Source organism: Rhinoderma darwinii, chromosome 8, assembly GCF_050947455.1.
Source record: "Rhinoderma darwinii isolate aRhiDar2 chromosome 8, aRhiDar2.hap1, whole genome shotgun sequence".
Lineage (NCBI taxonomy): Eukaryota > Metazoa > Chordata > Amphibia > Anura > Rhinodermatidae > Rhinoderma > Rhinoderma darwinii.
In genome coordinates this window covers 110,078,271-110,102,598 of record NC_134694.1, presented here as the reverse complement: position 1 = coordinate 110,102,598, position 24,328 = coordinate 110,078,271, and the positions used below count along the sequence as shown (strand labels likewise).

General features: G+C 40.4%; 1 protein-coding gene across 2 annotated transcripts in view; it reads right to left on the bottom strand.

Annotated features, from left to right (window-relative positions):
• Positions 1-612: 612 nt before the first annotated feature.
• Positions 613-24,328, bottom strand: part of SUPT5H (SPT5 homolog, DSIF elongation factor subunit) — a 39,462-nt gene continuing 15,746 nt past the window's right edge. For both annotated transcript variants that reach the window (XM_075836307.1, XM_075836308.1), the window contains 19 exons: positions 23,518-23,607; positions 23,264-23,334; positions 21,830-21,935; positions 21,608-21,701; positions 20,499-20,635; positions 17,575-17,730; positions 16,413-16,559; positions 10,709-10,855; positions 10,466-10,591; positions 10,303-10,387; positions 10,080-10,190; positions 8,918-9,020; positions 7,684-7,811; positions 7,431-7,536; positions 7,112-7,270; positions 5,516-5,684; positions 5,242-5,445; positions 3,932-4,027; positions 613-1,112 (listed from right to left, as the gene is read on the bottom strand). In XM_075836307.1, the coding sequence (XP_075692422.1) occupies positions 972-1,112; positions 3,932-4,027; positions 5,242-5,445; positions 5,516-5,684; positions 7,112-7,270; positions 7,431-7,536; positions 7,684-7,811; positions 8,918-9,020; positions 10,080-10,190; positions 10,303-10,387; positions 10,466-10,591; positions 10,709-10,855; positions 16,413-16,559; positions 17,575-17,730; positions 20,499-20,635; positions 21,608-21,701; positions 21,830-21,935; positions 23,264-23,334; positions 23,518-23,607 (2,376 nt within the window). In that variant the 3' untranslated portion in view covers positions 613-971. The remainder of the gene's footprint in view (positions 1,113-3,931; positions 4,028-5,241; positions 5,446-5,515; positions 5,685-7,111; positions 7,271-7,430; positions 7,537-7,683; positions 7,812-8,917; positions 9,021-10,079; positions 10,191-10,302; positions 10,388-10,465; positions 10,592-10,708; positions 10,856-16,412; positions 16,560-17,574; positions 17,731-20,498; positions 20,636-21,607; positions 21,702-21,829; positions 21,936-23,263; positions 23,335-23,517; positions 23,608-24,328) is intronic.

Genomic DNA, 24,328 nt, shown 5'->3' with positions numbered 1-24,328 from the left:
GAGGAAACCGCATCACAGGTCAATTTATGTGAGGTTTTTTTTCCGGCAGTGTGGGGGACGAGATTTGTTGCAGTCTCACCCACATTGCTGCTACTGTCATACGCTGCAGATTCTCCCGCAATTAATCAGTTGCAGAAGATCCGCAGCGTTTACGCCGTGTCCCTACCGCAAGGAGGGCTGACCTGCACTGCAGATAAAGTACCCATTATCCACTGCATACTTACCGGATGGCGCTCCACAGCAGTGACGGCGCAGCAGTCCCAGGTCATCCTCACCAGGACCCAACCTGTGGTAGCGTTTACAGCTGATCGCTGGGAGTCCCAGCAGGGGGACACTTTGGGACCAGCATATTGTCAAGGGATCAATCGAACAGGCAGAGATTATCCAAAGCAGAGAACCCCTTTAATAAAGGTTGTCTATATTGTTCAAATGGATAACATTTTTAATATTTGTACTATATTCCTTGGAAAGGTTTATTGATGAATAAAGTATCTAAAAAAAATAAAAATTCTATGAATTATAACAATATATTAGATGACCACTAGATAGAAACCTGATGCTTAGCAAAAAAAGCTCTGGCCTGTTCAGTAGGACACTGACATCTTCCAGCACTCCAAGATCACACAGAGACACCGTTCTCCTGGTTTATTAACCGCACCATATAAATATTACACAGTGGAACTCGCACCAGAGGAAATATCACTATCTGATCGACCAGAAGACATCATGTGACATTAAAAAATAAAAACAATCCTGTGGGAAAAATTTGCTGATGAAGAAAACGGCTGCAAATCTGCAAAACCCGTCACAGGGAGGGGGGGGGGGGGAGGGGGGCTCTGAATGTAGTTTGTGATGATACGCATCATTTCTATATGTAGATCTGTTCCTAGTAATCCCCCAGTGAACACTGCCCTTACATAAAGGGTTAAAATAAAATGAAGGGCCCGTTGTTGGCCGCATCTCGGCGGGCTTCAGGACTCAAGCTTCCCTAAGAAGTGGAGGTTTAGGATCTTCAGGTGGTTGTCTGGACCCATACGGACAATTCCATCTTCATTATCTATACTGATCAGGATTCCCGTGGCCTCGCGGTCTTCTCCTAAAATGACTTTCACCTGGAAGATAAAAGGACAGAAGTCAGTCCGAACAAGCTGCACGGCTAATAACGAAGGTTAAAAGGACAGGTGTCGCGGAAATTTATTTATTTTTCAATAAATTTGCTTTTAGTGTTTTATTTAAAAAAAAGTTTGTGTTTTACTTTTTTTTTTTTCCAAACTTTTTCTTCTCTTCGATTAACGACACATCCAGACATGGAATACGGCAAACAGCCCCATAGAGAAGGCGAACGGGAGCCGTTCCATTCACTATGCTGTACGCCGTCTGTGTGGGAACGGCGCATGCCACACAGTCCAAATGGATGGTCTTCGGCCGAGCGACATCTGGCGCCATTTTCTCGTGGACCGGTAGCCGCAGCCGGACAGTAAGATGACTACTTCTGGTTGCGGCTTCCGGGCATGTGTTCAGAAGCGAGCGGAGGGAGAGGCGGCGGCAGGAGCAGGTAAGTCATGGTTATGTATGTTTTGTGTGATTACCACTGTATATAAACCTACTACACCGTGTATTCGCTCAAAAAATGGCGGCACACAGTGTAGGAGGCTTAAACATGCAATCCCCTCCTTTCTCCTGGCACTAGCCAGGATAAGGGAGGGGGGATTGTGTGAGGACACTAGAGCGAGTGTGTTTACACCAAATTTGCATGAAAAAGCAATGAGGTTGCTTTACCACATGCCAATGCTGCAATTTTCGGAATTGCTCCCTCTAGTGACCAGCACAGGGAAATGTTATAAATTAGAATCTAATTTATAATATTTCCGGACTTGTGAAAAAATTATAACAATGTGTAATCATTTATATACTAACGGTTTAACTAAAATAAAAAAATATTTTCTAGCGACACATTCCCTTTAAAGGGAAGGCGTCATTTTTTTTATTATTATTATATTGCTTTTAATATGATACTAACATAAATTTTATTTATTTGTGTTCTCATGTTTTACTTTTTATTTCTCTATGGGGGCTGCCATTTTTTTTCATCTCTTTATGTGTCGATTCTCATACAGAGATGGAATACGGCACATACAATCCCATAGAGAATGCGAACAGGAGCCGTTCCATTCTCTGCAGCGTACGCCGTCTGTATGGGAAGCTAGTTCGTAGAGCAAAATCCGGCACCGTTTTCATGTGGACCGGAAGCCGCTGCCGGACAGTAAGATGACGACTTCAGGCCATATGTTCAAGGAAGCGAAGGCGCAAGGAAGAGGAGTGTAGACCAGCGGAGACGGCAGGTAATTTATGTTCGTGTTATACTGTCCGCTGAGCCCTGTATCTAATCCTCCTACACTGTGGAGTCGCTCAGAAAATGGCGGCACACAGTGTAGGAGGTTTGAAGATTCAACCCCCTCCTTCTCCTGGCACTAGCCAGAATAAGGGAGGGGGGATTGTGTGAGGACACTAGAGGAGTGTGTATCCACCCCAAATTTGCAGCATAAATCAATGATGTCGCTTTACCACATTGACCATGCTGCAATTTTGGGAACTGCTCCCTCTAGTGACCAGCACATGGAACTTTTATGAATTAGAATCTAATTTATAATATTTCCTGACTTGTGAAAAAATTTAAACAATGTGTAATCACTTAAATAATAATTTAACTGAAGAAAAAAAAAATTCTAGCGACACATTCCCTTTAAGACCCTCAGGTTCATGAGGCTGGCTGGAATTTGTAGTTCCTGCCATAGAGCTGCAAATAAGGTTAGCCGTAATACCGCGCCCATAAAATCCATCAGACGAAACTGTGGCAAGCTCTAATGGATGCCGCATTACTGTTAGGGGATAATATCGCTGTAATATGGCACCAGAGCATCATATGGTGCCACGCGGAGTGCCTCCGTAGCCACAAGAACCTCATTGGACGTGGCTCTGTGGTCTATAGGCGACTTACAGAGCATAATCCCACAAGAAATGAAAAGTTCTACAACTTTCGAATATACGTTGTCTCAATTCCTTATTATTTTCAAGATATTAGTTTGCAGTCAGTGAATGAGCACACTTGTTTGCATTCAGAGGGAGCAAATCTGTACACATCTAGTCCTGCGCTCAGCTGAGGGTTTGTTACCATTGTATCCAGTCTACACAATCGTCTGCGACACAAATCTCTCTGGTAGTTTGTTACAATGTATCAGTCTGGAGTTACTGGGTACAATTGCACCCACTTCTCAGCAGGACTAGATATGTACAGGTTTGCAGCCTGTGAATGGAAACAAGAACGTTCTCATTCACTGACAGCAAACAAATATCTTGAACCGCAAAGTATATTAGAGAATTGCAGAATTTACGTAAAACCAGAAAAAACCCCTCTAACCGAAGTTTCTGTAGGCCAACAAATGTAAAAGCGAGGTTAGACGCAAGTCAGTAAGGGGCTCAGATCTTTAGTGCCTCTGGGTAATCTGCATATGGCCATTTCTCTTTTGCCATTTAAGAGAAGTCTTAAAAATTTGTCCAGGATATTAAAAAAAAACATGGATGCCCAACAGCGCCACAGCTATTCATAGTTTGTGTGTGGTATTGCAGCACAGTCCAATTCAAATCCAGACACAACCCATTGACAGGAGTGGTGCTATTCCTAAAAGAAAGCAGCCATGTTTTTCTAATCCATATTTTACACCACCTTTAAATCTGAACACAATCTCAAAAAACCCATCCAACTTATTGGCAGATCTCTATAAGTAACGTCTAGCTCTACTAGGCCAGTTCCCAATGAGATTGTAAAGTGTGTCTGGCCAAGCGGAACTCTTCAGATTTATTCGCCACGGGTAACGCATGGATTAATTACCCACTATCCTTAGAAAATGGATTTACGCCTATTTTTGCTTACCCGATTATTTTTGGTGGGGGTGACTGGTTCCAATTGGTCTCCGGAAATACTGATCACTTTGTCACTGTCCTGTAACAGCACCGAACAAAGTCCACCCTGCAGAGAGAACAGTTTCCAAAAAAAAACAAAACAACACTTAAAGGAATTGTACAAGAGTCGAAAAAAAAAACATGGCCACACCTGTCCACGTCTTAAAGGTTGCTGAAAAAAACGTGCCACAGGTATGTAATATTGCACTTCGGTCCCATTCACGTCAATGGAGCCGCAATACCAGAACCAACCCATGGACAGGTGTGGCGCTATTTCTAGCCATTTTATAAGCCAAATACAACAAATGAGAGCGTGGACCTCCCAGGTGAGTGATGGCTTATATTACAGTCTGATAACCACCAGCCTGGAGCAACTTTATACATTATATTAATCCAATGCACATCCAGTAATCGGCTAATATGTACAATTTATTTTATTTCCCAGAATGCTACGGCTTCTAGAGGGGCAAATTTAGTCAACAGCCGTATACTAGGAAACTACTGATCATATAGATGGACTTGTATTTTATTATAAATAAACATTATTAAAAAGTGACCCCAAAATGAATATGTGAATATGTATCAAGTCTAAGCCAAGGTCATGCACATTTTAGCAAAGAGGTCAAGCTGCAGACACGGCCATATAGACCAACGTGGTCCTGTGTCAGGTACCGCAGTAAAGGCGGCAAGGCCCCATATTTCTGCTGAATGGTCGGGATTTCGTGGGTGAAACCTCTGACAATCGCACATTGATGGCCTATCATTACGCTAGGCTCTGTTCACATGGCACTGAGTCTCTGTTAGGGGTTTAGATAGAGCCATAACTGTATAGCCATTGGCCACAATGTTAAAAACGTATATACCGCGCAGTATTTTTTTTCTGGTGGCCCACTTGTGCAGTAAAAGAAAAGTTTGACACATACCACCCCGACGGAGGCGAATAGGACACTCTTTTGGCCTCCAGCAGATGAATGAGGGACCTATGACTACATGCAGCGTATAAGCCGGGAGTCTTCCTGAATCATACACCGAACATATTCATAGAACGTGAACATAGCCTTACAATTACAGAAGTTGTAAGGACAGCTTTACTAAAGTCGATGATATCATCTGTGAAAGGATGCCAATCTCAGCCAAAGTGTAGCATTATATAAAAACGTGCAGGCAGTACATGGTTAACTGTGAGCTATATAGTCGGATAGTAAAGCAACATAAAGATAATTCAGCAGTATGGTAGTATTTTTGGGAGGAATGTTCTTCACATATAAGGTTGGGACTTACAGTGACGCTGCGAATGATCCCTACTTGTCCCACGACCTGACTATCCTGGAAGGTGTCTCGCACTTTCACTTGAATGTCTGTAGTAACCCAGTCGCTGGAGATCTGTTCTATATTGGAGCCCGGTGTATGAGGGTTGTACCCACCCGGAGAAGGTGCACCAGGGGTCATCGGACTGTAACCCATGGGACTAGGGCTAGGACTGGCCTGAAAGAAAGGAAATCAATGTGCATCTGAACTTGTAAACATCTAAACTAAACGCAGGAGGGGCACTTACTTGGTATGCCATGGGTGATGGGGTCGGGTGGTAACTGGCTGGAGAGTGGGTATTCTGATAACCAACAGGACTTGGAGCCGCTTGGTGGTAGCTCTGTGGACTTGGACTAGGCTGGTAGGAGCCTTGCGGGGAAGGAGCAGCGTAGGGTGAGAACTGGTCTGTGTTGTACCTGTCGAGAAGGAAGAAGAGATTAAAGAAAGCGACAAGTTTTGTGAATTGCGTCAGAAATACCAACTGCATGAACAGTAGTCCTATATCTAATGGCCATTTATTCATCTATTCGTTAATGCAGGGCCAGTTTTGACAGACTATTAATTGCTCTTAGTCAACCCTGTGACTACTATTAGCCTTAAAGAGGCTCTGTCACCAGATTCTGCAACCCCTATCTCCTATTGCAGCAGATAGGCGCTGCAATGTAGATTACAGTAACGGTTTTATTTTTAAAAAACGAGCATTTTTGGCCAAGTTATGACCATTTTTGTATTTATGCAAATGAGGCTTGTGTTTAAAGTAAAAGTCCAAGTGGGCGTGTATTATGTGTGTACATCGGGGCGTGTTTACTACTTTTACTAGCTGGGCGTTCTGACGAGAAGTATCATCCACTTCTCTTCAGAACGCCCAGCTTCTGGCAGTGCAGACACAGCGTGTTCCCGAGAGATCACGCTGTGTCGTCACTCACAGGTCCTGCATCGTGTCAGACGAGCGAGGACACATCGGCACCAGAGGCTACAGTTGATTCTGCAGCAGCATCAGCGTTTGCAGGTAAGTAGCTACATCGACTTACCTGCAAACGCCGATGCTGCTGCAGAATCAACTGTAGCCTCTGGTGCTGATGTGTCCTCGCTCGTCCGACACGATGCAGGACCTGTGAGTGACGTCACAGCGTGATCTCTGGAGAACACGCTGTGTCTGCACTGCCAGAAGCTGGGCGTTCTGAAGAGAAGTGGATGATACTTCTCGTCAGAACGCCCAGCTAGTAAAAGTAGTAAACACGCCCCGATGTACGCACATAATACACGCCCACTTGGACTTTTACTTTTAAACACGCCCAGTTGTACTTTAGAAAGCCTCATTTGCATAAATACAAAAACGGTCATAACTTGGCCAAAAATGCTCGTTTTTTAAAAATAAAAACGTTACTGTAATCTACATTGCAGCGCCGATCTGCTGCAATAGCAGATAGGGGTTGCAAAATCTGGTGACAGAGCCTCTTTAATAGAGATCTATTCATAAAGGTCAAGCCTGTAAAGAACTTCAAATTCCCTTTGGCTTTACTGCCGAAAAACTATTTCATGACAATCTGCATCTCGTTCATCTAGACGGCCTTAAAGGAGTAATCCAGGATTAGGAAAAAGTGTCGGCTAACTTTCCGCAGAAACTCTTGTCCATGGGCCGTCTGCAGCGTTGCATTATTCTAGTGGATGAGGCTTAGTTGGAATACTAAACATATACAAGCAAAGCACGCTTTTATTCCAATCCTGGAAAACCCCTTAGACTGTAATGCAGGGGCGGCGCAATGATCCGCAGGGTGAAATAACCCATGAGACCAAGTAGTGATTAGAGGTATAGGAGCAGACAATTGTATTGAAGACTTACATTGCAGGTGTTCCTGGCGTCTGGGGATGATATGGTGCAGTGACCGGCGGAGACGGTACATCGGGATACCCTGGAGTTTGGGGATTTGGCGTCCCCCCATAGCCTTGTGGTGATGGGGACGGTTCATCATCATATCTGTAGTCATACTCTTCATCCGCCCTGTGAATTTCAGTAAAGATAGAAACAAAACAATACTACAAAAACAGCACATCTAGAGGGTGGTCTGAGAAGATAGATATAAAAAATGGTGTGTGTGTGTGTGTGTGTGTGTGTGTGTGTGTGTGTGTGTGTGTGTGTGTGTGTGCGTGCGTAGGCGCACCTTGAAGGGGTATTAGGGTTGTTCGGATCCCAGGCCCCACTTTGAGCTGGGGTTCGGCTGCCGTCGTGGAGAGGAGTTTGCGACCCATAGTAAGGTGTTCTGCTTCCTGTTAAAAAAACAAAAACATACAAAGATATTAGTACAAGCCGGGACTCATTAGACCGACATTCAAGTGAGGCTGGAAAAACGAGTGCATATGAAATATACCAGAAGCTGGGGGGAGGGGGAAGAGACAAAATAGAAGCAAACATACCTTCGTGAACCGGCGTCTGGGAGCCATACATTGGCGTCCTGGACCCAGTAGCGTACATTGGAGTCTGAGAGCCATAACTAGGTGTCCTGGCATGAGTGGAGGTCATTCCTCCGAGGCGACGAGCACCACTGTGAAGACAAGGACTGAGGTTAACCAAGCCTTTAAAAAATGTTTCAGACTTCAAAGAGCCCCTTAGGATTATTTCGGCAATTCTTGTCACGTTAGAAGTGTACGCATAGCAGACACTCGTACCGCTAAGCTGTCCATACACATTGGATTCACCTTGGTGATATCTGCGGACAATCCAACGCCTATGGGGGCCCCCTAACTGATCTTTCCGACAGCAGATGTTGGGGGAGACGAGGATCGGGCATGTTAGATTTCAAGTGCCCAATCCTTTTTACAGCTGGGAGTTGAGCTGCGGTCAGAAGCGCTCCTTCTTTAATAAATATGCGTGCACTGCAGGGGGCAGTGTGCGTCTTAATTCACACGCAGTAAGCACAGGTTAGCCCATTTACTTGAATGGCACCCTAAAATGTTTGCAAAGCTTAGTAAATGCTTAGAAATATTTAGGCTTTGTTTGACCGTAATATCTGCTAAGATGTGTAGAGATCTTGGCGTACGAATCCTATACACAAACTCCGGTACATCAATCAGCGCTTCTCTACCCAAAGGGTAACACTACTTAAAGGAGTTTTCCCCTCAGAGATATTTATCCACAGTATATGTAATAGATGCAGGTCCCACCTCTGGGACCCGCACCTATCTCTAGGCCGGGGCCCCCTAAACCCCGTTCTGTGTTGCGGTAGAAGAAAGTGAATTCTGACCATGACTTGGGAAACAGCGGAGCTCGCATGCTATGCTGCTTCCGTGACTGCCATTCACTACTAGGGGAGTTACGGAAACAGCCTACCTCAGCGAGTTACGCTGTTTTCTTAACTCCCGACCATATAGCCAGGAAGTGGCCGGAGAGGCAGAGGGAGCAGAAAAAAGTAGAACGGGGTTTAGGGTACATTGTTCTAGAGATAGGTGGGACCCGCATCTATCTGACATTTAGGACCTATCCTGTGGATATGTCAAATGTCCCTGGTGGGAAAACCTCTGTAATAATCAGGCACGTTACTAGTTTGAGGAGCCCGTAAATATCCTCTTTTCTGTGACTATGCACCGCACAGAAATAAAAGATCCCAGTTAGAAAGAGTAAGAGAGCCACAATAAGCAGTGGATTACTAACACCGGGGTGAGACGCTGTCTGTCCACAGAGATGGTCTGACACGTGGAATGAAGCTCAACGCGAGCCGTGGATTCTGTGGCATCTTTGACAACTCCAATATAGCCTGGAAGAGAAGATCTTGTAAGTGTCCACCAAATCAGCTTTACAGGTTAACAAAGGACCATCTGAAGCAAATAACCAAGTCCTTAACCCCTTGAAGACCCAGATATTTTTAGCACGATGGACCTTAAGAACATTTTTGTTTTAACCTCTTAGCATTCAGGCGGTCACAAACTTTAGGATGTCATACTTCTATTTGGCGGACTAGATGTTCGTTATTTGGTAACAATTTTGGGTACATACTCTATATGTCAGTAATTTAATTTATCTAAATTTATACTTTGACAGAAAACACAAAAAAAAAAAATGTTTTCACACTTTTTACCTTATTTATATTTTAGTGCCATTAACCAATCACCTTAAAGGGAACCGGTCAGCAGCATCTCACCTATTGAACTTTACTTATCCCTCACTGGCCGCTGCTACCAAAAGTTCATTACCGTTATAGGGATACCCCATATACATTATAGTGATACAGTGTATACTATTTGTTGCTTTGTAACAATTATATATTAAAATGCCAAATATGTAAAAATAGTGTTTGCAGGTTTTTTGTTTTTTTACTTTACTCTTTGCAGATATTCTTATTTACATTTTTTAATCCTATAATGGGAATATATATTATTAATTTGTATGTAATAATGTACTTGCACGCATACATATATGTGTACTTATAAGTACGTGGGCGGTTACGGCATACCAAGTCTGATCTAGCACAGACAGCCCTAGGCTCCTTCAATGTAACCTGTGGTGTCTGTGTATAGGTATATATTGTATCACAGGGAATTCCTGTGACGAAATCAGAGGGGGATCCCTCTTTTGCTGTCCCCTTGTATGCCGCGATCTGCTTTGATTGCGTCATACAAGGTGTAAAACAACAGAACAGAGGTTTCTCTAATCTCCGTCAGAGCAGGACCGCGGCTGTGTATTACAGCCGCCGTTCTGATCGCACGGGCACAGGAGGACTCTTGCCTGTGCCATACTATTATGGCGCAAGTTGGGTCAAGGAGTTAAGACATAGTAACCGAAGTATTAAAGATAGAGCACATCTATGGTTACGTACCCTTATAGGGACCTTGTGAAATTCGTACAGTCTGACCAATGAGCTCATTGTCCCTGCGACCTCTTCCTCGGCCAGGTCCTCCACCGCCCGCCATATTTCCTCGCTGCTCTCCTGAGACACGTCACAAAAGTGATGGAAGGTTATTAACACAGTTCTTACTATGTGAGCAACATTTCAAAACGTAACTAGGACCAATTCATCCTAGATGCCCCCCCCCCCCTACCTCCTGAACTGGGGTGCGCTGGGCTGTTGATTCTTGGGCTCATTGGAGTAAATCCCCCAATAGGTAGGTTTGTCACATCTCTAGGCTGTGGGGCAAAAGAATCACAATTAACTCATTTAGACATAAGACATTATACATCGATGCCCGTTTTAAACAATTTTACCTTGGAGCCTCCGGCTAGGACCAGGTAATGTGTATTGCAGACAAACATTCCTCCATTCTCCACCAGCTTCTTACAGTGAAGGAAGGCGTAATTCCGGTATAAATGACGGATCTCGCCCTCACGGCCCTAAAAAAAATATGGAGGGAAGAGATGAAGGATGTGTAGTGGAACACATTGGCATATTGTGGAACCATTTCAAGACATTTTGCAAAAAACAAAACAAGAGTTATCAGTTTCTCTCACCGAATGGGGTCCATCGATGACCTTGACTATATCTTTGACATGAAGATTATTCTTCTCAGAGTCTAGAGCAACAGCAAAGCGACTGTCCTTCTTCCTGTTGACAGCTTGGTGTCGGACTGTGACCAATTTTCCGTGCATGTTCAAGACCTTTAAGACAAGAAAGAAACTGAACAGATTAGGCAAATAACATGAACTATGATCTAGAAGAAATGCAGGGTTAGGCTAGGGCAGGGGTCTCAAGCACGCAGCCCCTGAGGCTGTCATCTGAGGCCCGAGGGGCAAGGAAGCACCCTCCGGAGAGGAGAGAGCAGGCTGAAGGAGGAGCGCGCCGGCGCTCCTTCATGACGGAGCGCACTCCCTTTCCCACGCTGCTGGTCATTGATGGTGGGTGAGCAACAGCCACACAACCCCCTGTAGCTAGAGCAACCCCCCAGTAGGTAGTGCCACACATACCCCCCACCCTGTTGACAGAGCTACATCCCCCCTCACTGTAGTTCGCTCCATTGGGGCTCCCTCTAGGAGTGCAATTCCCAGCCAGAGCATTACTGACGCTTTGGCCGGGGATTCCTCTGCAGGAGGAGCCCCTGAAGTCACAGTCCATATAGGTATATGGAGTGACTTCAGCGGCTCCTCCAGCAGAGGAATCCCGGGCCAAGTGCTCTGGCCGGGGAATCCGGTGCAGGAGGGTCCCCTGACGTCACAGTCCATATACATAGCCTACATGCAAACGTGTGGCGTGGGGCCACTATCTACAGAGGGCACTGGGGAATTATCTATGGGGGGTGTGGCACTATCTACAGAGGGCACTATGGCAATATCTATAAAGGGGCTGCCCAATCTTGACATTCTTGTGTCTGCCAAACGCTGCCAACTGAGCAGCCAGACTGCATTTAGTGACACGTAAAAGGGAAAACTGAATTGTTAAGATAAGCATGTGGAGTAAACTCGCAAATTTCCAGTAAGTTTAAGCCTAATAGTATTGTTATAGTAATGTAGTATTGTTATAGTAACGTAGTCTTATTATAGTAATGTAGTGTTATAGTAATGTAGTATTATAGTAATGTAGTGTTATAGTAATGTAGTATTATAGTAATGTAGTGTTGTTATAGTAATGTAGTATTATAGTAATGTAGTGTTATAGTAATGTAGTATTATAGTAATGTAGTGTTATAGTAATGTAGTGTTATAGTAATGTAGTGTTATAGTAATGTAGTATTATAGTAATGTAGTATTATTATAGTAATGTAGTGTTATAGTAATGTAGTGTTATAGTAATGTAGTGTTGTTATAGTAATGTAGTATTATAGTAATGTAGTGTTATAGTAATGTAGTATTGTTATAGTAATGTAGTATTATAGTAATGTAGTGTTATAGTAATGTAGTATTATAGTAATGTAGTATTATTATAGTAATGTAGTGTTATAGTAATGTAGTGTTATAGTAATGTAGTGTTATAGTAATGTAGTGTTGTTATAGTAATGTAGTATTATAGTAATGTAGTGTTATAGTAATGTAGTGTTGTTATAGTAATGTAGTATTATAGTAATGTAGTGTTATAGTAATGTAGTATTATAGTAATGTAGTATTATTATAGTAATGTAGTGTTATAGTAATGTAGTGTTATAGTAATGTAGTGTTGTTATAGTAATGTAGTGTTATAGTCATGTAGTTTACAGTAATGTAGTGTTATAGTAATGTAGTATTGTTATAGTAATGTAGTATTATAGTAATGTAGTGTTATAGTAATGTAGTATTGTTATAGTAATGTAGTATTATAGTAATGTAGTGTTATAGTAATGTAGTATTATAGTAATGTAGTGTTATAGTAATGTAGTGTTGTTATAGTAATGTAGTATTATAGTAATGTGGTGTTATAGTAATGTAGTGTTATAGTCATGTAGTGTTATAGTCATGTAGTGTTATAGTAATGTAGTGTTGTTATAGTAATGTAGTAGTATAGTAATGTAGTGTTATAGTAATGTAGTGTTATAGTAATGTAGTGTTATAGTCATGTAGTGTTATAGTAATGTAGTGTTGTTATAGTAATGTAGTGTTGTTATAGTAATGTAGTGTTGTTATAGTAATGTAGTGTTGTTATAGTAATGTAGTGTTGTTATAGTAATGTAGTGTTGTTATAGTAATGTAGTGTTATAGTAATGTAGTGTTATAGTAATGTAGTATTATAGTAATGTAGTATTATAGTAATGTAGTATTATAGTAATGTAGTATTATTATAGTAATGTAGTATTATTATAGTAATGTAGTATTGTTATAGTAATGTAGTATTATAGTAATGTAGCATTGTTATAGTAATGTAGTATTATAGTAATGTAGTATTATTATAGTAATGTAGTGTTGTTATAGTAATGTAGTATTATAGTAACGTAGTATTGTTATAGTAATGTAGTGTTGTTATAGTAATGTAGTGTTGTTATAGTAATGTAGTGTTGTTATAGTAATGTAGTGTTGTTATAGTAATGTAGTGTTGTTATAGTAATGTAGTGTTGTTATAGTAATGTAGTGTTGTTATAGCAATGTAGTATAGTTATAGTAATGTAGTGTTATAGTAGTGTTGTTATAGTAATGTAGTATAGTTATAGTAATGTAGTGTTATAGTAGTGTTGTTATAGTAATGTAGTGTTGTTATAGTAATGTAGTGTTATAGTAATGTAGTGTTGTTATAGTAATGTAGTATTATAGTAATGTAGTGTTGTTATAGTAATGTAGTGTTGTTATAGTAATGTAGTGTTGTTATAGTAATGTAGTGTTGTTATAGTAATGTAGTGTTGTTATAGTAATGTAGTGTTGTTATAGTAATGTAGTGTTGTTATAGTAATGTAGTGTTATAGTAATGTAGTGTTGTTATAGTAATGTAGTATTATAGTAATGTAGTATTATAGTAATGTAGCATTGTTATAGTAATGTAGTATTATAGTAATGTAGTGTTGTTATAGTAACGTAGTATAGTTATAGTAATGTAGTGTTGTTATAGTAATGTAGTGTAGTTATAGTAATGTAGTATAGTTATAGTAACGTAGTATTGTTATAGTAATGTAGTGTTGTTATAGTAATGTAGTGTTGTTATAGTAATGTAGTGTTGTTATAGTAATGTAGTGTTGTTATAGTAATGTAGTGTTGTTATAGTAATGTAGTGTTGTTATAGTAATGTAGTATAGTTATAGTAATGTAGTGTTGTTATAGTAATGTAGTGTTGTTATAGTAATGTAGTATAGTTATAGTAATGTAGTGTTGTTATAGTAATGTAGTGTTGTTATAGTAATGTAGTGTTGTTATAGTAATGTAGTGTTGTTATAGTAATGTAGTGTTGTTATAGTAATGTAGTGTTGTTATAGTAATGTAGTGTTGTTATAGTAATGTAGTATAGTTATAGTAATGTAGTGTTGTTATAGTAATGTAGTGTTGTTATAGTAATGTAGTGTTGTTATAGTAATGTAGTGTTGTTATAGTAATGTAGTGTTGTTATAGTAATGTAGTGTTGTTATAGTAATGTAGTGTTGTTATAGTAATGTAGTGTTGTTATAGTAATGTAGTATAGTTATAGTAATGTAGTGTTGTTATAGTAATGTAGTGTTGTTATAGTAATGTAGTGTTGTTATAGTAATGTAGTGTTGTTATAGTAATGTAGTGTTGTTATAGTAATGTAGTGTTATAGTAATGTAGTGTTGTTATAGTAATGTAGTGTTGTTATAGTAATGTAGTGTTGTTATAGTAATGTAGTATAGTTATAGTAATGTAGTGTTGTTATAGTAATGTAGTGTTGTTATAGTAACGTAGTGTTGTTATAGTAACGTAGTGTTGTTATAGTAACGTAGTATTGTTATAGTAACGTAGTATTGTTATAGTAATGTAGTGTTGTTATAGTAATGTAGTGTTGTTATAGTAATGTAGTATAGTTATAGTAATGTAGTGTTGTTATAGTAATGTAGTGTTGTTATAGTAATGTAGTGTTGTTATAGTAATGTAGTGTTGTTATAGTAATGTAGTGTTGTTATAGTAATGTAGTGTTGTTATAGTAATGTAGTGTTGTTATAGTAATGTAGTGTTGTTATAGTAATGTAGTGTTGTTATAGTAATGTAGTGTTGTTATAGTAATGTAGTGTTGTTATAGTAATGTAGTGTTGTTATAGTAATGTAGTGTTGTTATAGTAATGTAGTGTTGTTATAGTAATGTAGTGTTGTTATAGTAATGTAGTGTTGTTATAGTAATGTAGTGTTGTTATAGTAATGTAGTGTTGTTATAGTAATGTAGTGTTGTTATAGTAACGTAGTATTGTTATAGTAATGTAGTGTTGTTATAGTAACGTAGTGTTGTTATAGTAACGTAGTGTTGTTATAGTAACGTAGTGTTGTTATAGTAACGTAGTATTGTTATAGTAACGTAGTGTTGTTATAGTAATGTAGTGTTGTTATAGTAATGTAGTGTTGTTATAGTAATGTAGTGTTGTTATAGTAATGTAGTATTGTTATAGTAATGTAGTGTTGTTATAGTAATGTAGTATAGTTATAGTAATGTAGTGTTGTTATAGTAATGTAGTGTTGTTATAGTAATGTAGTGTTGTTATAGTAATGTAGTGTTGTTATAGTAACGTAGTATTGTTATAGTAATGTAGTGTTGTTATAGTAATGTAGTGTTGTTATAGTAACGTAGTATTGTTATAGTAATGTAGTGTTGTTATAGTAATGTAGTGTTGTTATAGTAATGTAGTGTTGTTATAGTAATGTAGTGTTGTTATAGTAATGTAGTGTTGTTATAGTAATGTAGTGTTGTTATAGTAATGTAGTGTTGTTATAGTAATGTAGTGTTGTTATAGTAACGTAGTATTGTTATAGTAATGTAGTGTTGTTATAGTAATGTAGTGTTGTTATAGTAACGTAGTATTGTTATAGTAATGTAGTGTTGTTATAGTAATGTAGTGTTGTTATAGTAATGTAGTGTTATAGTAGTGTTGTTATAGTAATGTAGTGTTGTTATAGTAACGTAGTATTGTTATAGTAATGTAGTGTTGTTATAGTAACGTAGTGTTGTTATAGTAACGTAGTGTTGTTATAGTAACGTAGTGTTGTTATAGTAACGTAGTATTGTTATAGTAACGTAGTGTTGTTATAGTAATGTAGTGTTGTTATAGTAATGTAGTGTTGTTATAGTAATGTAGTATAGTTATAGTAATGTAGTGTTGTTATAGTAATGTAGTGTTGTTATAGTAATGTAGTGTTGTTATAGTAATGTAGTGTTGTTATAGTAACGTAGTATTGTTATAGTAATGTAGTGTTGTTATAGTAATGTAGTGTTGTTATAGTAATGTAGTATAGTTATAGTAATGTAGTGTTGTTATAGTAATGTAGTGTTGTTATAGTAATGTAGTGTTGTTATAGTAATGTAGTGTTGTTATAGTAATGTAGTGTTGTTATAGTAATGTAGTGTTGTTATAGTAGCTCAAATAACTAATTGATTAACAGTAATTTTATATTTTATCAAATTTGAAAGTAATGCGGCCCGTCAACTTGACTTTTTTTCTATATGCGGCCCATTTACCCCGCCGAGTTTGAGACACCTGGACTAGGGTATGCGGCTTAGGCATACAGAGGCATGTAATCACACTAGGCTGTAAAAGCAGAAAAGTTTTGCATTAACATTTTAACCAAACTTTAGGTCGATGCAAGTTTTTCAACTGGGGCTCTTTACCTGAAAGGTCTCCCTCTCAAGCCGTACAATAACTCCCACGAGCTGTGGATCTAGAAGCACCAGCTCTCCCCATTCATGCTGTCCACCAACATCTACTCCAGAAGCCGTTTCCGAACAAAGCTGCAAGTCTCGAGGCAGGACCTTCAACTATAATGGGAGGTGAAAATGTATGTACAAGAAAAATAGAGAAAATGGAAATACAAGGATGGAAAATTCAAAACAAAACGTGAAACAGCAGTCATATTTACATAGTTACATTTAAAAAATAACCCAAAAAACGGTCCATCAAGTTCAACCTCTCAATAAATGACACATCATTCATTGATATATTCGTTATAAACCTCAATGGCATTTGTCAGTAAATAATAATCTAGCCCTTTTTTTTTTTTTTTTTTAAATGCTGACATTGTATCTGTCATCACCACCTCTTGGGGTAGGGCATTCCATAGTTTTACTCTAACCGTAAAGAACCCTTTCCTACATTGATGTCTGAAACGTCTTTCCTCCACATGCAATGGATGTCCCCTGGTGCTTTGTAGAGTCCTTGGAAGGAACAGCTCATGTGCTAGTTCTCTGTATTGACCACACATACTTATATGATCACCTCGAAGATGTCTTTTTTTCCAAGCTGATCAAGCCCAATTTGTCTAGTCTTGAATTGTAAAAGACAACTCCCATCCCATTTAATAATCTAGTCGCCCGCCTTTGAACCCCCTCCAGTTCTATTTCATTTTTACAATGAGCCCAAAACTGAATTCTATATTCTAGATGTGGCCTTACAAAGGATTTATAGAGAGGTAATATTACATTTGAATCACAGATCTCTTTATTTATACACCCTAAAATCTTATTTGCTTTTGCAGCTGCTGCCTGACATTGAGTGCTGCTGCTTAGCTTATTTGTAACCAGAATACCCAGGTCCTTCTCTTGTTCTGTTATCCTGTTAATACTATTATTGTGGTCTAGGTGCATTACTTTACAATTATCAACATTAAATTTCACCTGCCATGTTTTTGCCCGTGCTGCCAGCTTATCTAGGTCTTTCTATAATATCTTTTATAGTCAAGCTGAGTTTTAAGTATCCATACATAGGCAAAGAAACGTAGACAAAAAAGCAGCAGAATCCAGAAGAGATTTAAAAATGTCAAAAAGACTTACTAACCTCGTGCATTGTAAGATCAGAGAAGAGGATGACAAAATTTTCTTCAACCCTAACAACCAGACCAGTGTCCCCTTCGTAGCGTCCTGCAATGACTTTGACGTGATCTCCCATACGGAAGTACTTCCTCAACTCTTGAGATGGAAATTCCAACATGTCCTTACGGAGAGGAACAAGAAAGAAAGTTACAGTTGTGGATACCCTTGAGGATAAATCAGAGGATGGGTGCTCTTCGGAAACCATAATTCTGGGAAAGGATAATAAAGGAACTAATTGAAATAGATGTGTTAAAAAGTCTGTTTTAGGGACTACTTGTATTCCCCATAAAACCACAATTCTGGAGAATATTTACTTAGAACTCTATGTTGTGCCATTCCTCTGTTATTCCTCCTAGAAATGTATGAATAAATTGACAACTGGGTGTTTCCATTCCTTGTCAAAGGGGCGTGTCCCTACGCAGTCTGAGACGGTGACCACTGATTGGACAATGTCAGTCTGTGTAGGGACACACCCCCAACTGTTAACACCCATTTGTCAATTATTTCATACATTCCCAATAGGATTAACAGAGGAGCACTACAAAGCAGAGTTCTAAGAAAAGATGCTCCAGAATCTTTGTTTTATGGAGAAAATGACTATTTACTGAAACAGACATGTCAAAAAAGTTGAAAGGTCCTCTTTCACATGACAACTGCTGTTCGTATTTCCCATTTAAGCATATGAACATCTTAGAGGGACCTGCTCTATTAGCCAGAGGGCCACTGGATTTTTTTTCCTTAAAGGAGTTGTCTTTCATGATAGCTGCAGATCCTAAAGCTAGGACCTATCGCGAGAATGGAGGTCCGCAGACGCAACCTGTGTGGAGAGGTGGCTGGGTTAATGGAAACAGCATGGCTCACTGTGCTACACGGTCTCCATACCCCTCAGACGTGAATAGGAGTTACGAAAGCAGCATAGCACAGCGAGCTAGGCTATTGTCATAACTCCCAGAGAGTTACAGAGCCCACATAATCAGACAGGGTCAGGGGGCTTCTGTTCTTGACACAGATGGAGGACCCAGCTCTGGGACCTGTATCTATCAGACATTTATGGCATAGCCTGTGGAAATGCCATTCATTTCTGTTGTGGGACAATCCATTTAAGGGCTCATTCAGACGAGCATGTATGTAGTCCGTGTGACAACCGTTAAAACAATGGCCGTCACACGGACGCATGTATTTCAATGGGGCCGTTCACACGACCGCTGTTTGTGAAGGAGGGTTTTCACGATACAAATACTTAGTGTAGTATTGCGATACTCGATACCAAAACGATACTTTGCTAATAAAAAAAAAAGTTCTTCCATTTTCTGATGTGAGGTGCGAGGTGTGATGCATTTTGAACCTCCATGTGCCTCACATTAATAGTAATTAACCCCATCATGTTCTTCAGTCATAATGGACAACATTGGGTTAATGTGTTTGGTACATGATGGGGTTTATTACTATTAATGTGAGGCACATGGAGGTTCAAAATTCATCACACCTCGCGCCCCACATTAATAAGTGAAAGAAACCAGTTTATTTTATAACAGCGTAAACATGAATGACGCTATAAATGTGTGATTATGGTCGCAACGATACCGAATATGTGTATTTTATGTATGGAGACTTATTTTAATGTTTATTGTAAAAAATGTGTTTTTTTTATTTAACATTACCCATTTTTTTTTTCATCTTTAATGTACTGGCCTATATCTATATACCGATAGGGCTTGTCCTAACAACTGCCTGTGTACTAAGAACAGGAAACATGGTCAGACAGCCCTGGGGTCCCTCAATGGACCCGGGGCTGTCTGCCTCTATATGGTATGTCCCTCAATCATGCTGACCGCGCGCGCACTACTCAGGAGCGGGGCAATGGCTGTATCACACAGCAGCAGCCTCGCTCTAACAACATTCATGTATTACTATACTTAGCTGTGCGACCACACAGCTTAGTATCAAAATACATGAAATAACAGTATTAAACAGTTTCAGGGTGCACGGTATCGAAACAGTATTGAAGTTTCGATGCAGCGTGCATCCCTAGTGTGAAGGGTCTGTGAAAAAATAGGACATGTCCTATTTTCTTGCGTTCCGTGCATCCTCTAGTCTATGGGGGATCCGTGATAAGGCGTCCCTCAAGGGTGCTCCTCGGATGTGAAAAACTGCAGTTTTTCACGTCCAAGGTGGTCTACGCTCATGTGAATGTAGCCTTAATCTGAATCGAGGACATGAAAAAAAAAAAACCCAGCGCCAAGTCAACTTTTGGGCAATCTGTGCATGCTCTTATTAGTACAGAGAATTTAAAGGGGTTTTCCGAGTTAAAATGACTATTGTAAATACATTTGTAATATACTTACATTTTCCAAATTGGCCCCATTTCCAGATGCTGCCGTGGGGAACTTGATGGGTGACGTCACTCTCTGGCCGCTGTGTTGATCAATTCTTTTCCGGGTATAAAACACGTCACTTGTGACGTGTCGTGTATGGGCTGTTCTGTTGTATCGCCCCTGTAACGCGCATGCGCGGTCCCTGCTGTTATCTCGAGAACATCAGGGACCGCGCATGCGCGTTACGTGCTGTACAACCTGGAAAATAATTGAAGATCAACACAGCGGCCAGAGTGACGTCACCCGTCAAGTCCCCCCCTCCCGACATCATCATGGAAACGGGGCCAACTTGGAAAATCTAAGTATATTACAAATGTATTTACATGAATAAATTACAAACATTAACACAGTCATTTTAACTCGGAAAACCCCTTTACGCATTGGCAATTCCCCAAGTCTCATGAAGACCACGGATTTCTATATGCCCTATTAAGACGTATGGACATCATAGAGGTGGTGCGCTACGATCATGTAAATAAAATAGTTCAGAGTTATGGGTTCTTAGAGAAGTCACCTTTAGGTCCTCATGCTTGGGCAGGATAGTGATCTTGTTTCCATCCACACTGAGAATTTTACCCTGCAGGTTTATCAACTCTCCCTCACACACTTCCACGTTGTCTCCAGGCTGCAGACTGTGTTCACGTTCCTTCCCTGCAGGGACATCGCGTCACGTATATATTATTTTTAGAGTGGCAAAACACTAGAAGAAATATTATTAATATATAGCTCAATTGGTGTTATATGGACCAATAATCGCGCTCTATAGGGTTCTGGTACCTATGAGCCTTCATCTACCAGGTTTACTTGCTGGGGTACTTGTGCAGATGAAGGGAGCAGTATTTGTGTGGAGACGTCATAAAGCGAGTTGGTGCCTTGCAAAGATCTCCATCGAATTGCGCTAGGGAGTGATGTGCCCAAATCCAAGATCAATCAGACACTGGTTACATAGAGGTGTGATGAGCACATATAAGTGAACTAGCCATGAATAAGAACACAGATTGTGTTCGAAACGCGTAAGCTCCATCTATTTGCCATGTTTTGACCATCTTGTACTGCTTTCTTTTTCCCCATGTTCGTTATTTTATCGTTCACGTTCTAATAAAGCGGGAACCAAGTTTCCTTTTACCACTACATCTCGCTGGATCTTACCTTTCTTTTCTTCACATATAAGGCTATTGTGAAAGTGAGTAAGGTGTGTTTGTGTGATGTAAAACGAAAATTTATGCTGGGGCTCTCGGAGAGATCATGTTTTGACTTTGCATATCTAAGTTTCTCATGAGAACCTGGTCTCGTGTTGACCTGGTCTTACTTGTAACTTCTCATGAGGACCTGGTCTTACTCATGATTGGCTCAGCTCGAGCCAACTCCCTACTTGTGGGATACGATTGTAACTGCGTACTAACAATAAACTAGAGAAGGATCGTGGGTCTACAAAACATGTCTGTCTACTACTTCTCTCCGATATAACTAATGGATCTGGGCAAGTGACTGAAGGGTGTCCGTCGAATATATTTGCACTAGATTGCGTCAACGGCTAGAAACAATATACATTGGTATATGGCACTTTGACTAGTTCCTAATAATGTACGCGTTAGTATTCCTAATGGATCCACCACACTGTACCTGTCGACTCCGTCACCACCTCCAGGTCAACCCCTTCTGGCTGATCTTCAAACTTTTCCAATTCAGACAGAGTTGGCTTCACTCCTTCTGTGATCTTTACAAAAAAAAGAATAAATTTTTTTTTTTTACATATTATAAATAAAAATAATAAATGTACACACACTAACTAATTATGCCTCACACACAGGAGAGGGGCTCGTTCTGGTCCCACTGATGACTTACCACAGCAGACATTGCAAAGCTCTTGAAGAGGAAACCTTTACGACTGTAACGATTACCCTCAAAAATTAAAAAATCTCCATCTGATGAAACATCTCCCCCAAGAGACCTGTCCAGATGAGAGGATCACTGGTCAGTACAGGAAATATATAAAACACACATAAAACAGAACATGCAAAGATTGGTGAGGATCACCTATTACACAATGTTATGTCATGTCAGAAAGACCACATGGTGTACACCACCAAATTGAGCGGAGTTGATTCAGGGAGAGGAAAGGGGAAGAGGATGTGGTCTGTGAGAAAATTAATAATTAACTTTTATTGTATTTGCATTAAAAAACAAACAAATGGTTAAAAGGTCCAGTGGTGCATAATGGTATGTGTGAGTGACCCCTCAATTCACATACCCTTGGCCATGAATTAAATGATGAGGTGGTATATAATGTTGCTGTCCGTATGTTCCGTTAGTAGTACTGGATGATTATACTACAACTGCCACAGATTGCATAAAATGTATGAGACTGTTAAATTAGAAGTTCTGCCGACAACTATGTCATAAATGGAGACTGACTGTATAGCCTGGAATAAAGTGTTGACTGTTACACTATATGGCAATAAGTGCAGCTGGGCCGGTGATGATGTGCCCTGTATTGGGAAGAGGTTCTCCCCTGCGTTAGTGTTGGTATGACGGTGTGAACAGTAACTGAACCGCACCCTCACGTTGGTGTCCCTGTAGATCAGAGCAGCAGCGTGGGGAACGGCCGTGTATGACAGTAAGAACGCTCTCAGCTGTCAGCTGAGAGGCAAAGTGAGGACGGCCGTGAGCAATAATGGCCGTGCTCAGCTATAAGCCGAGAAGCAGTGTCACAAAGATCGCCTGCAAATTGCCTGGTGGCAAAATATGCCACAGTGGTATCCGGGCAAAAGCAGAACGGCAAAGGCTAAGGTCCAGCGCCGAACCTCACCCCAGGAACAATTGAATGTATGCGGCGAGGCTGCTGTCAGTACCCGCAGGTGAACATGAGTCACCAACGGGAGCCGGCGGTAGGCCAGATAGATTGAATCACCCAGCTGATGAACTCAGCAGGGCGCACTGCAGCCACGAGCACGGACGACCAGCGGGCAGCTGGCAGCCGTGATAGAGAGAGGATCGTAGAGCGAGTAATGGAACTTGGACAGCTAAGGCCAAGTAATGCACCACGGGATTTGTTAAAATTGTTGCTAAGCACCCGACGCGCGTTTCGCCAGAATTCTGGCTTCTTCTAGGGGTGAAAAGCCGCCATTAAACCGCCCTATAAATAGGGTTCATGGTTGAATGACAGCCCCATTAGCCAATCAGAGACCACATCAGAGACCACATCCTCTTCCCCTTTCCTCTCCCTGAATCAACTAAAACAGAACATGACCCGTCAACGCTGAAATCAGAAGCTCCTACCTGATCTTTTCCGTATCGAAGAGCCTCTGCGGGGGTCTGCGGAACCTCTTCCTCTTGGCGAACCAATCTTTCTATATTTTAGGAAGAAGAGAATATAAAACAATGGAGGGTTTGGAAAGTGGAGAACGCCATGAAGAAAAGAGTGAAGAGGGTAATGTGAAAGATAGGAAGTTATCACATCCAAAAAGAAATTCAGAAGCAAGAGAATCAGTGACACGTCCCACTGATGGGAACCGTTGTTTAATTCCACATACCATACTCATTCGTGCATTGATCCGATCGTAGTCAATTCTGGGAATCATTTTGAGAGAGATTGTATTCTGACTGGGCTCAACATAATCCACCTAGAAAAAGAAGAGTCATTTAACATCACATCCAAAACATTATACCCCACTATCTAATGTTAAAACTTTTGAACTAAAGTCCCTTTTACACGGGCCTATTCCCGATAATTGCGCTGTGTGAACAGGGAAATGATCAGCCGATGAAAGAGCAAACGCTCGTCCATCTGCTGATCATATCGTTTTAAATACTGAAACTCATCGTTGTCGGCAGCGCATCTCCCTGTGTAAACCGCGAGACGTACTGCCGACATAACGTATGGGGACGAGCGATCGAAGTAACAAGTGCTCGTCCCCATACTAGCTACTGGTGAAAGGAGCAAACGAGCGCCGATCAACAAGCTGTCTCATTGATCGGCGCTCATACAACTTCTAGACAAAGGAAAAGAAAATCCATTATTGTGTAAACCTATTTCCAATTATCCCCATGGGGTTTTAAGATCACAAGGACTTTTAGGGCCTAGTCTGTAATATTTCTGTTTTCTGGACAGGAGTTCCGGACCTTCACTCGGTCCTTCTACACACCCCTGTCCCAGGTCTGCCTGCTGGGCCTGCTCTTAGGCAGTATCTGGACACATTATCATCAGCAAATATTTATAAGAGGAACCCTATTCCTGGCCAGGTAATCTATTTCCTTACGTTAGAAACCCCCATCCTTGACATTCTGGAAACAAGTTTATAACATTATTCCAATGTGAAAATATTAAATGCTCAATGCACATGA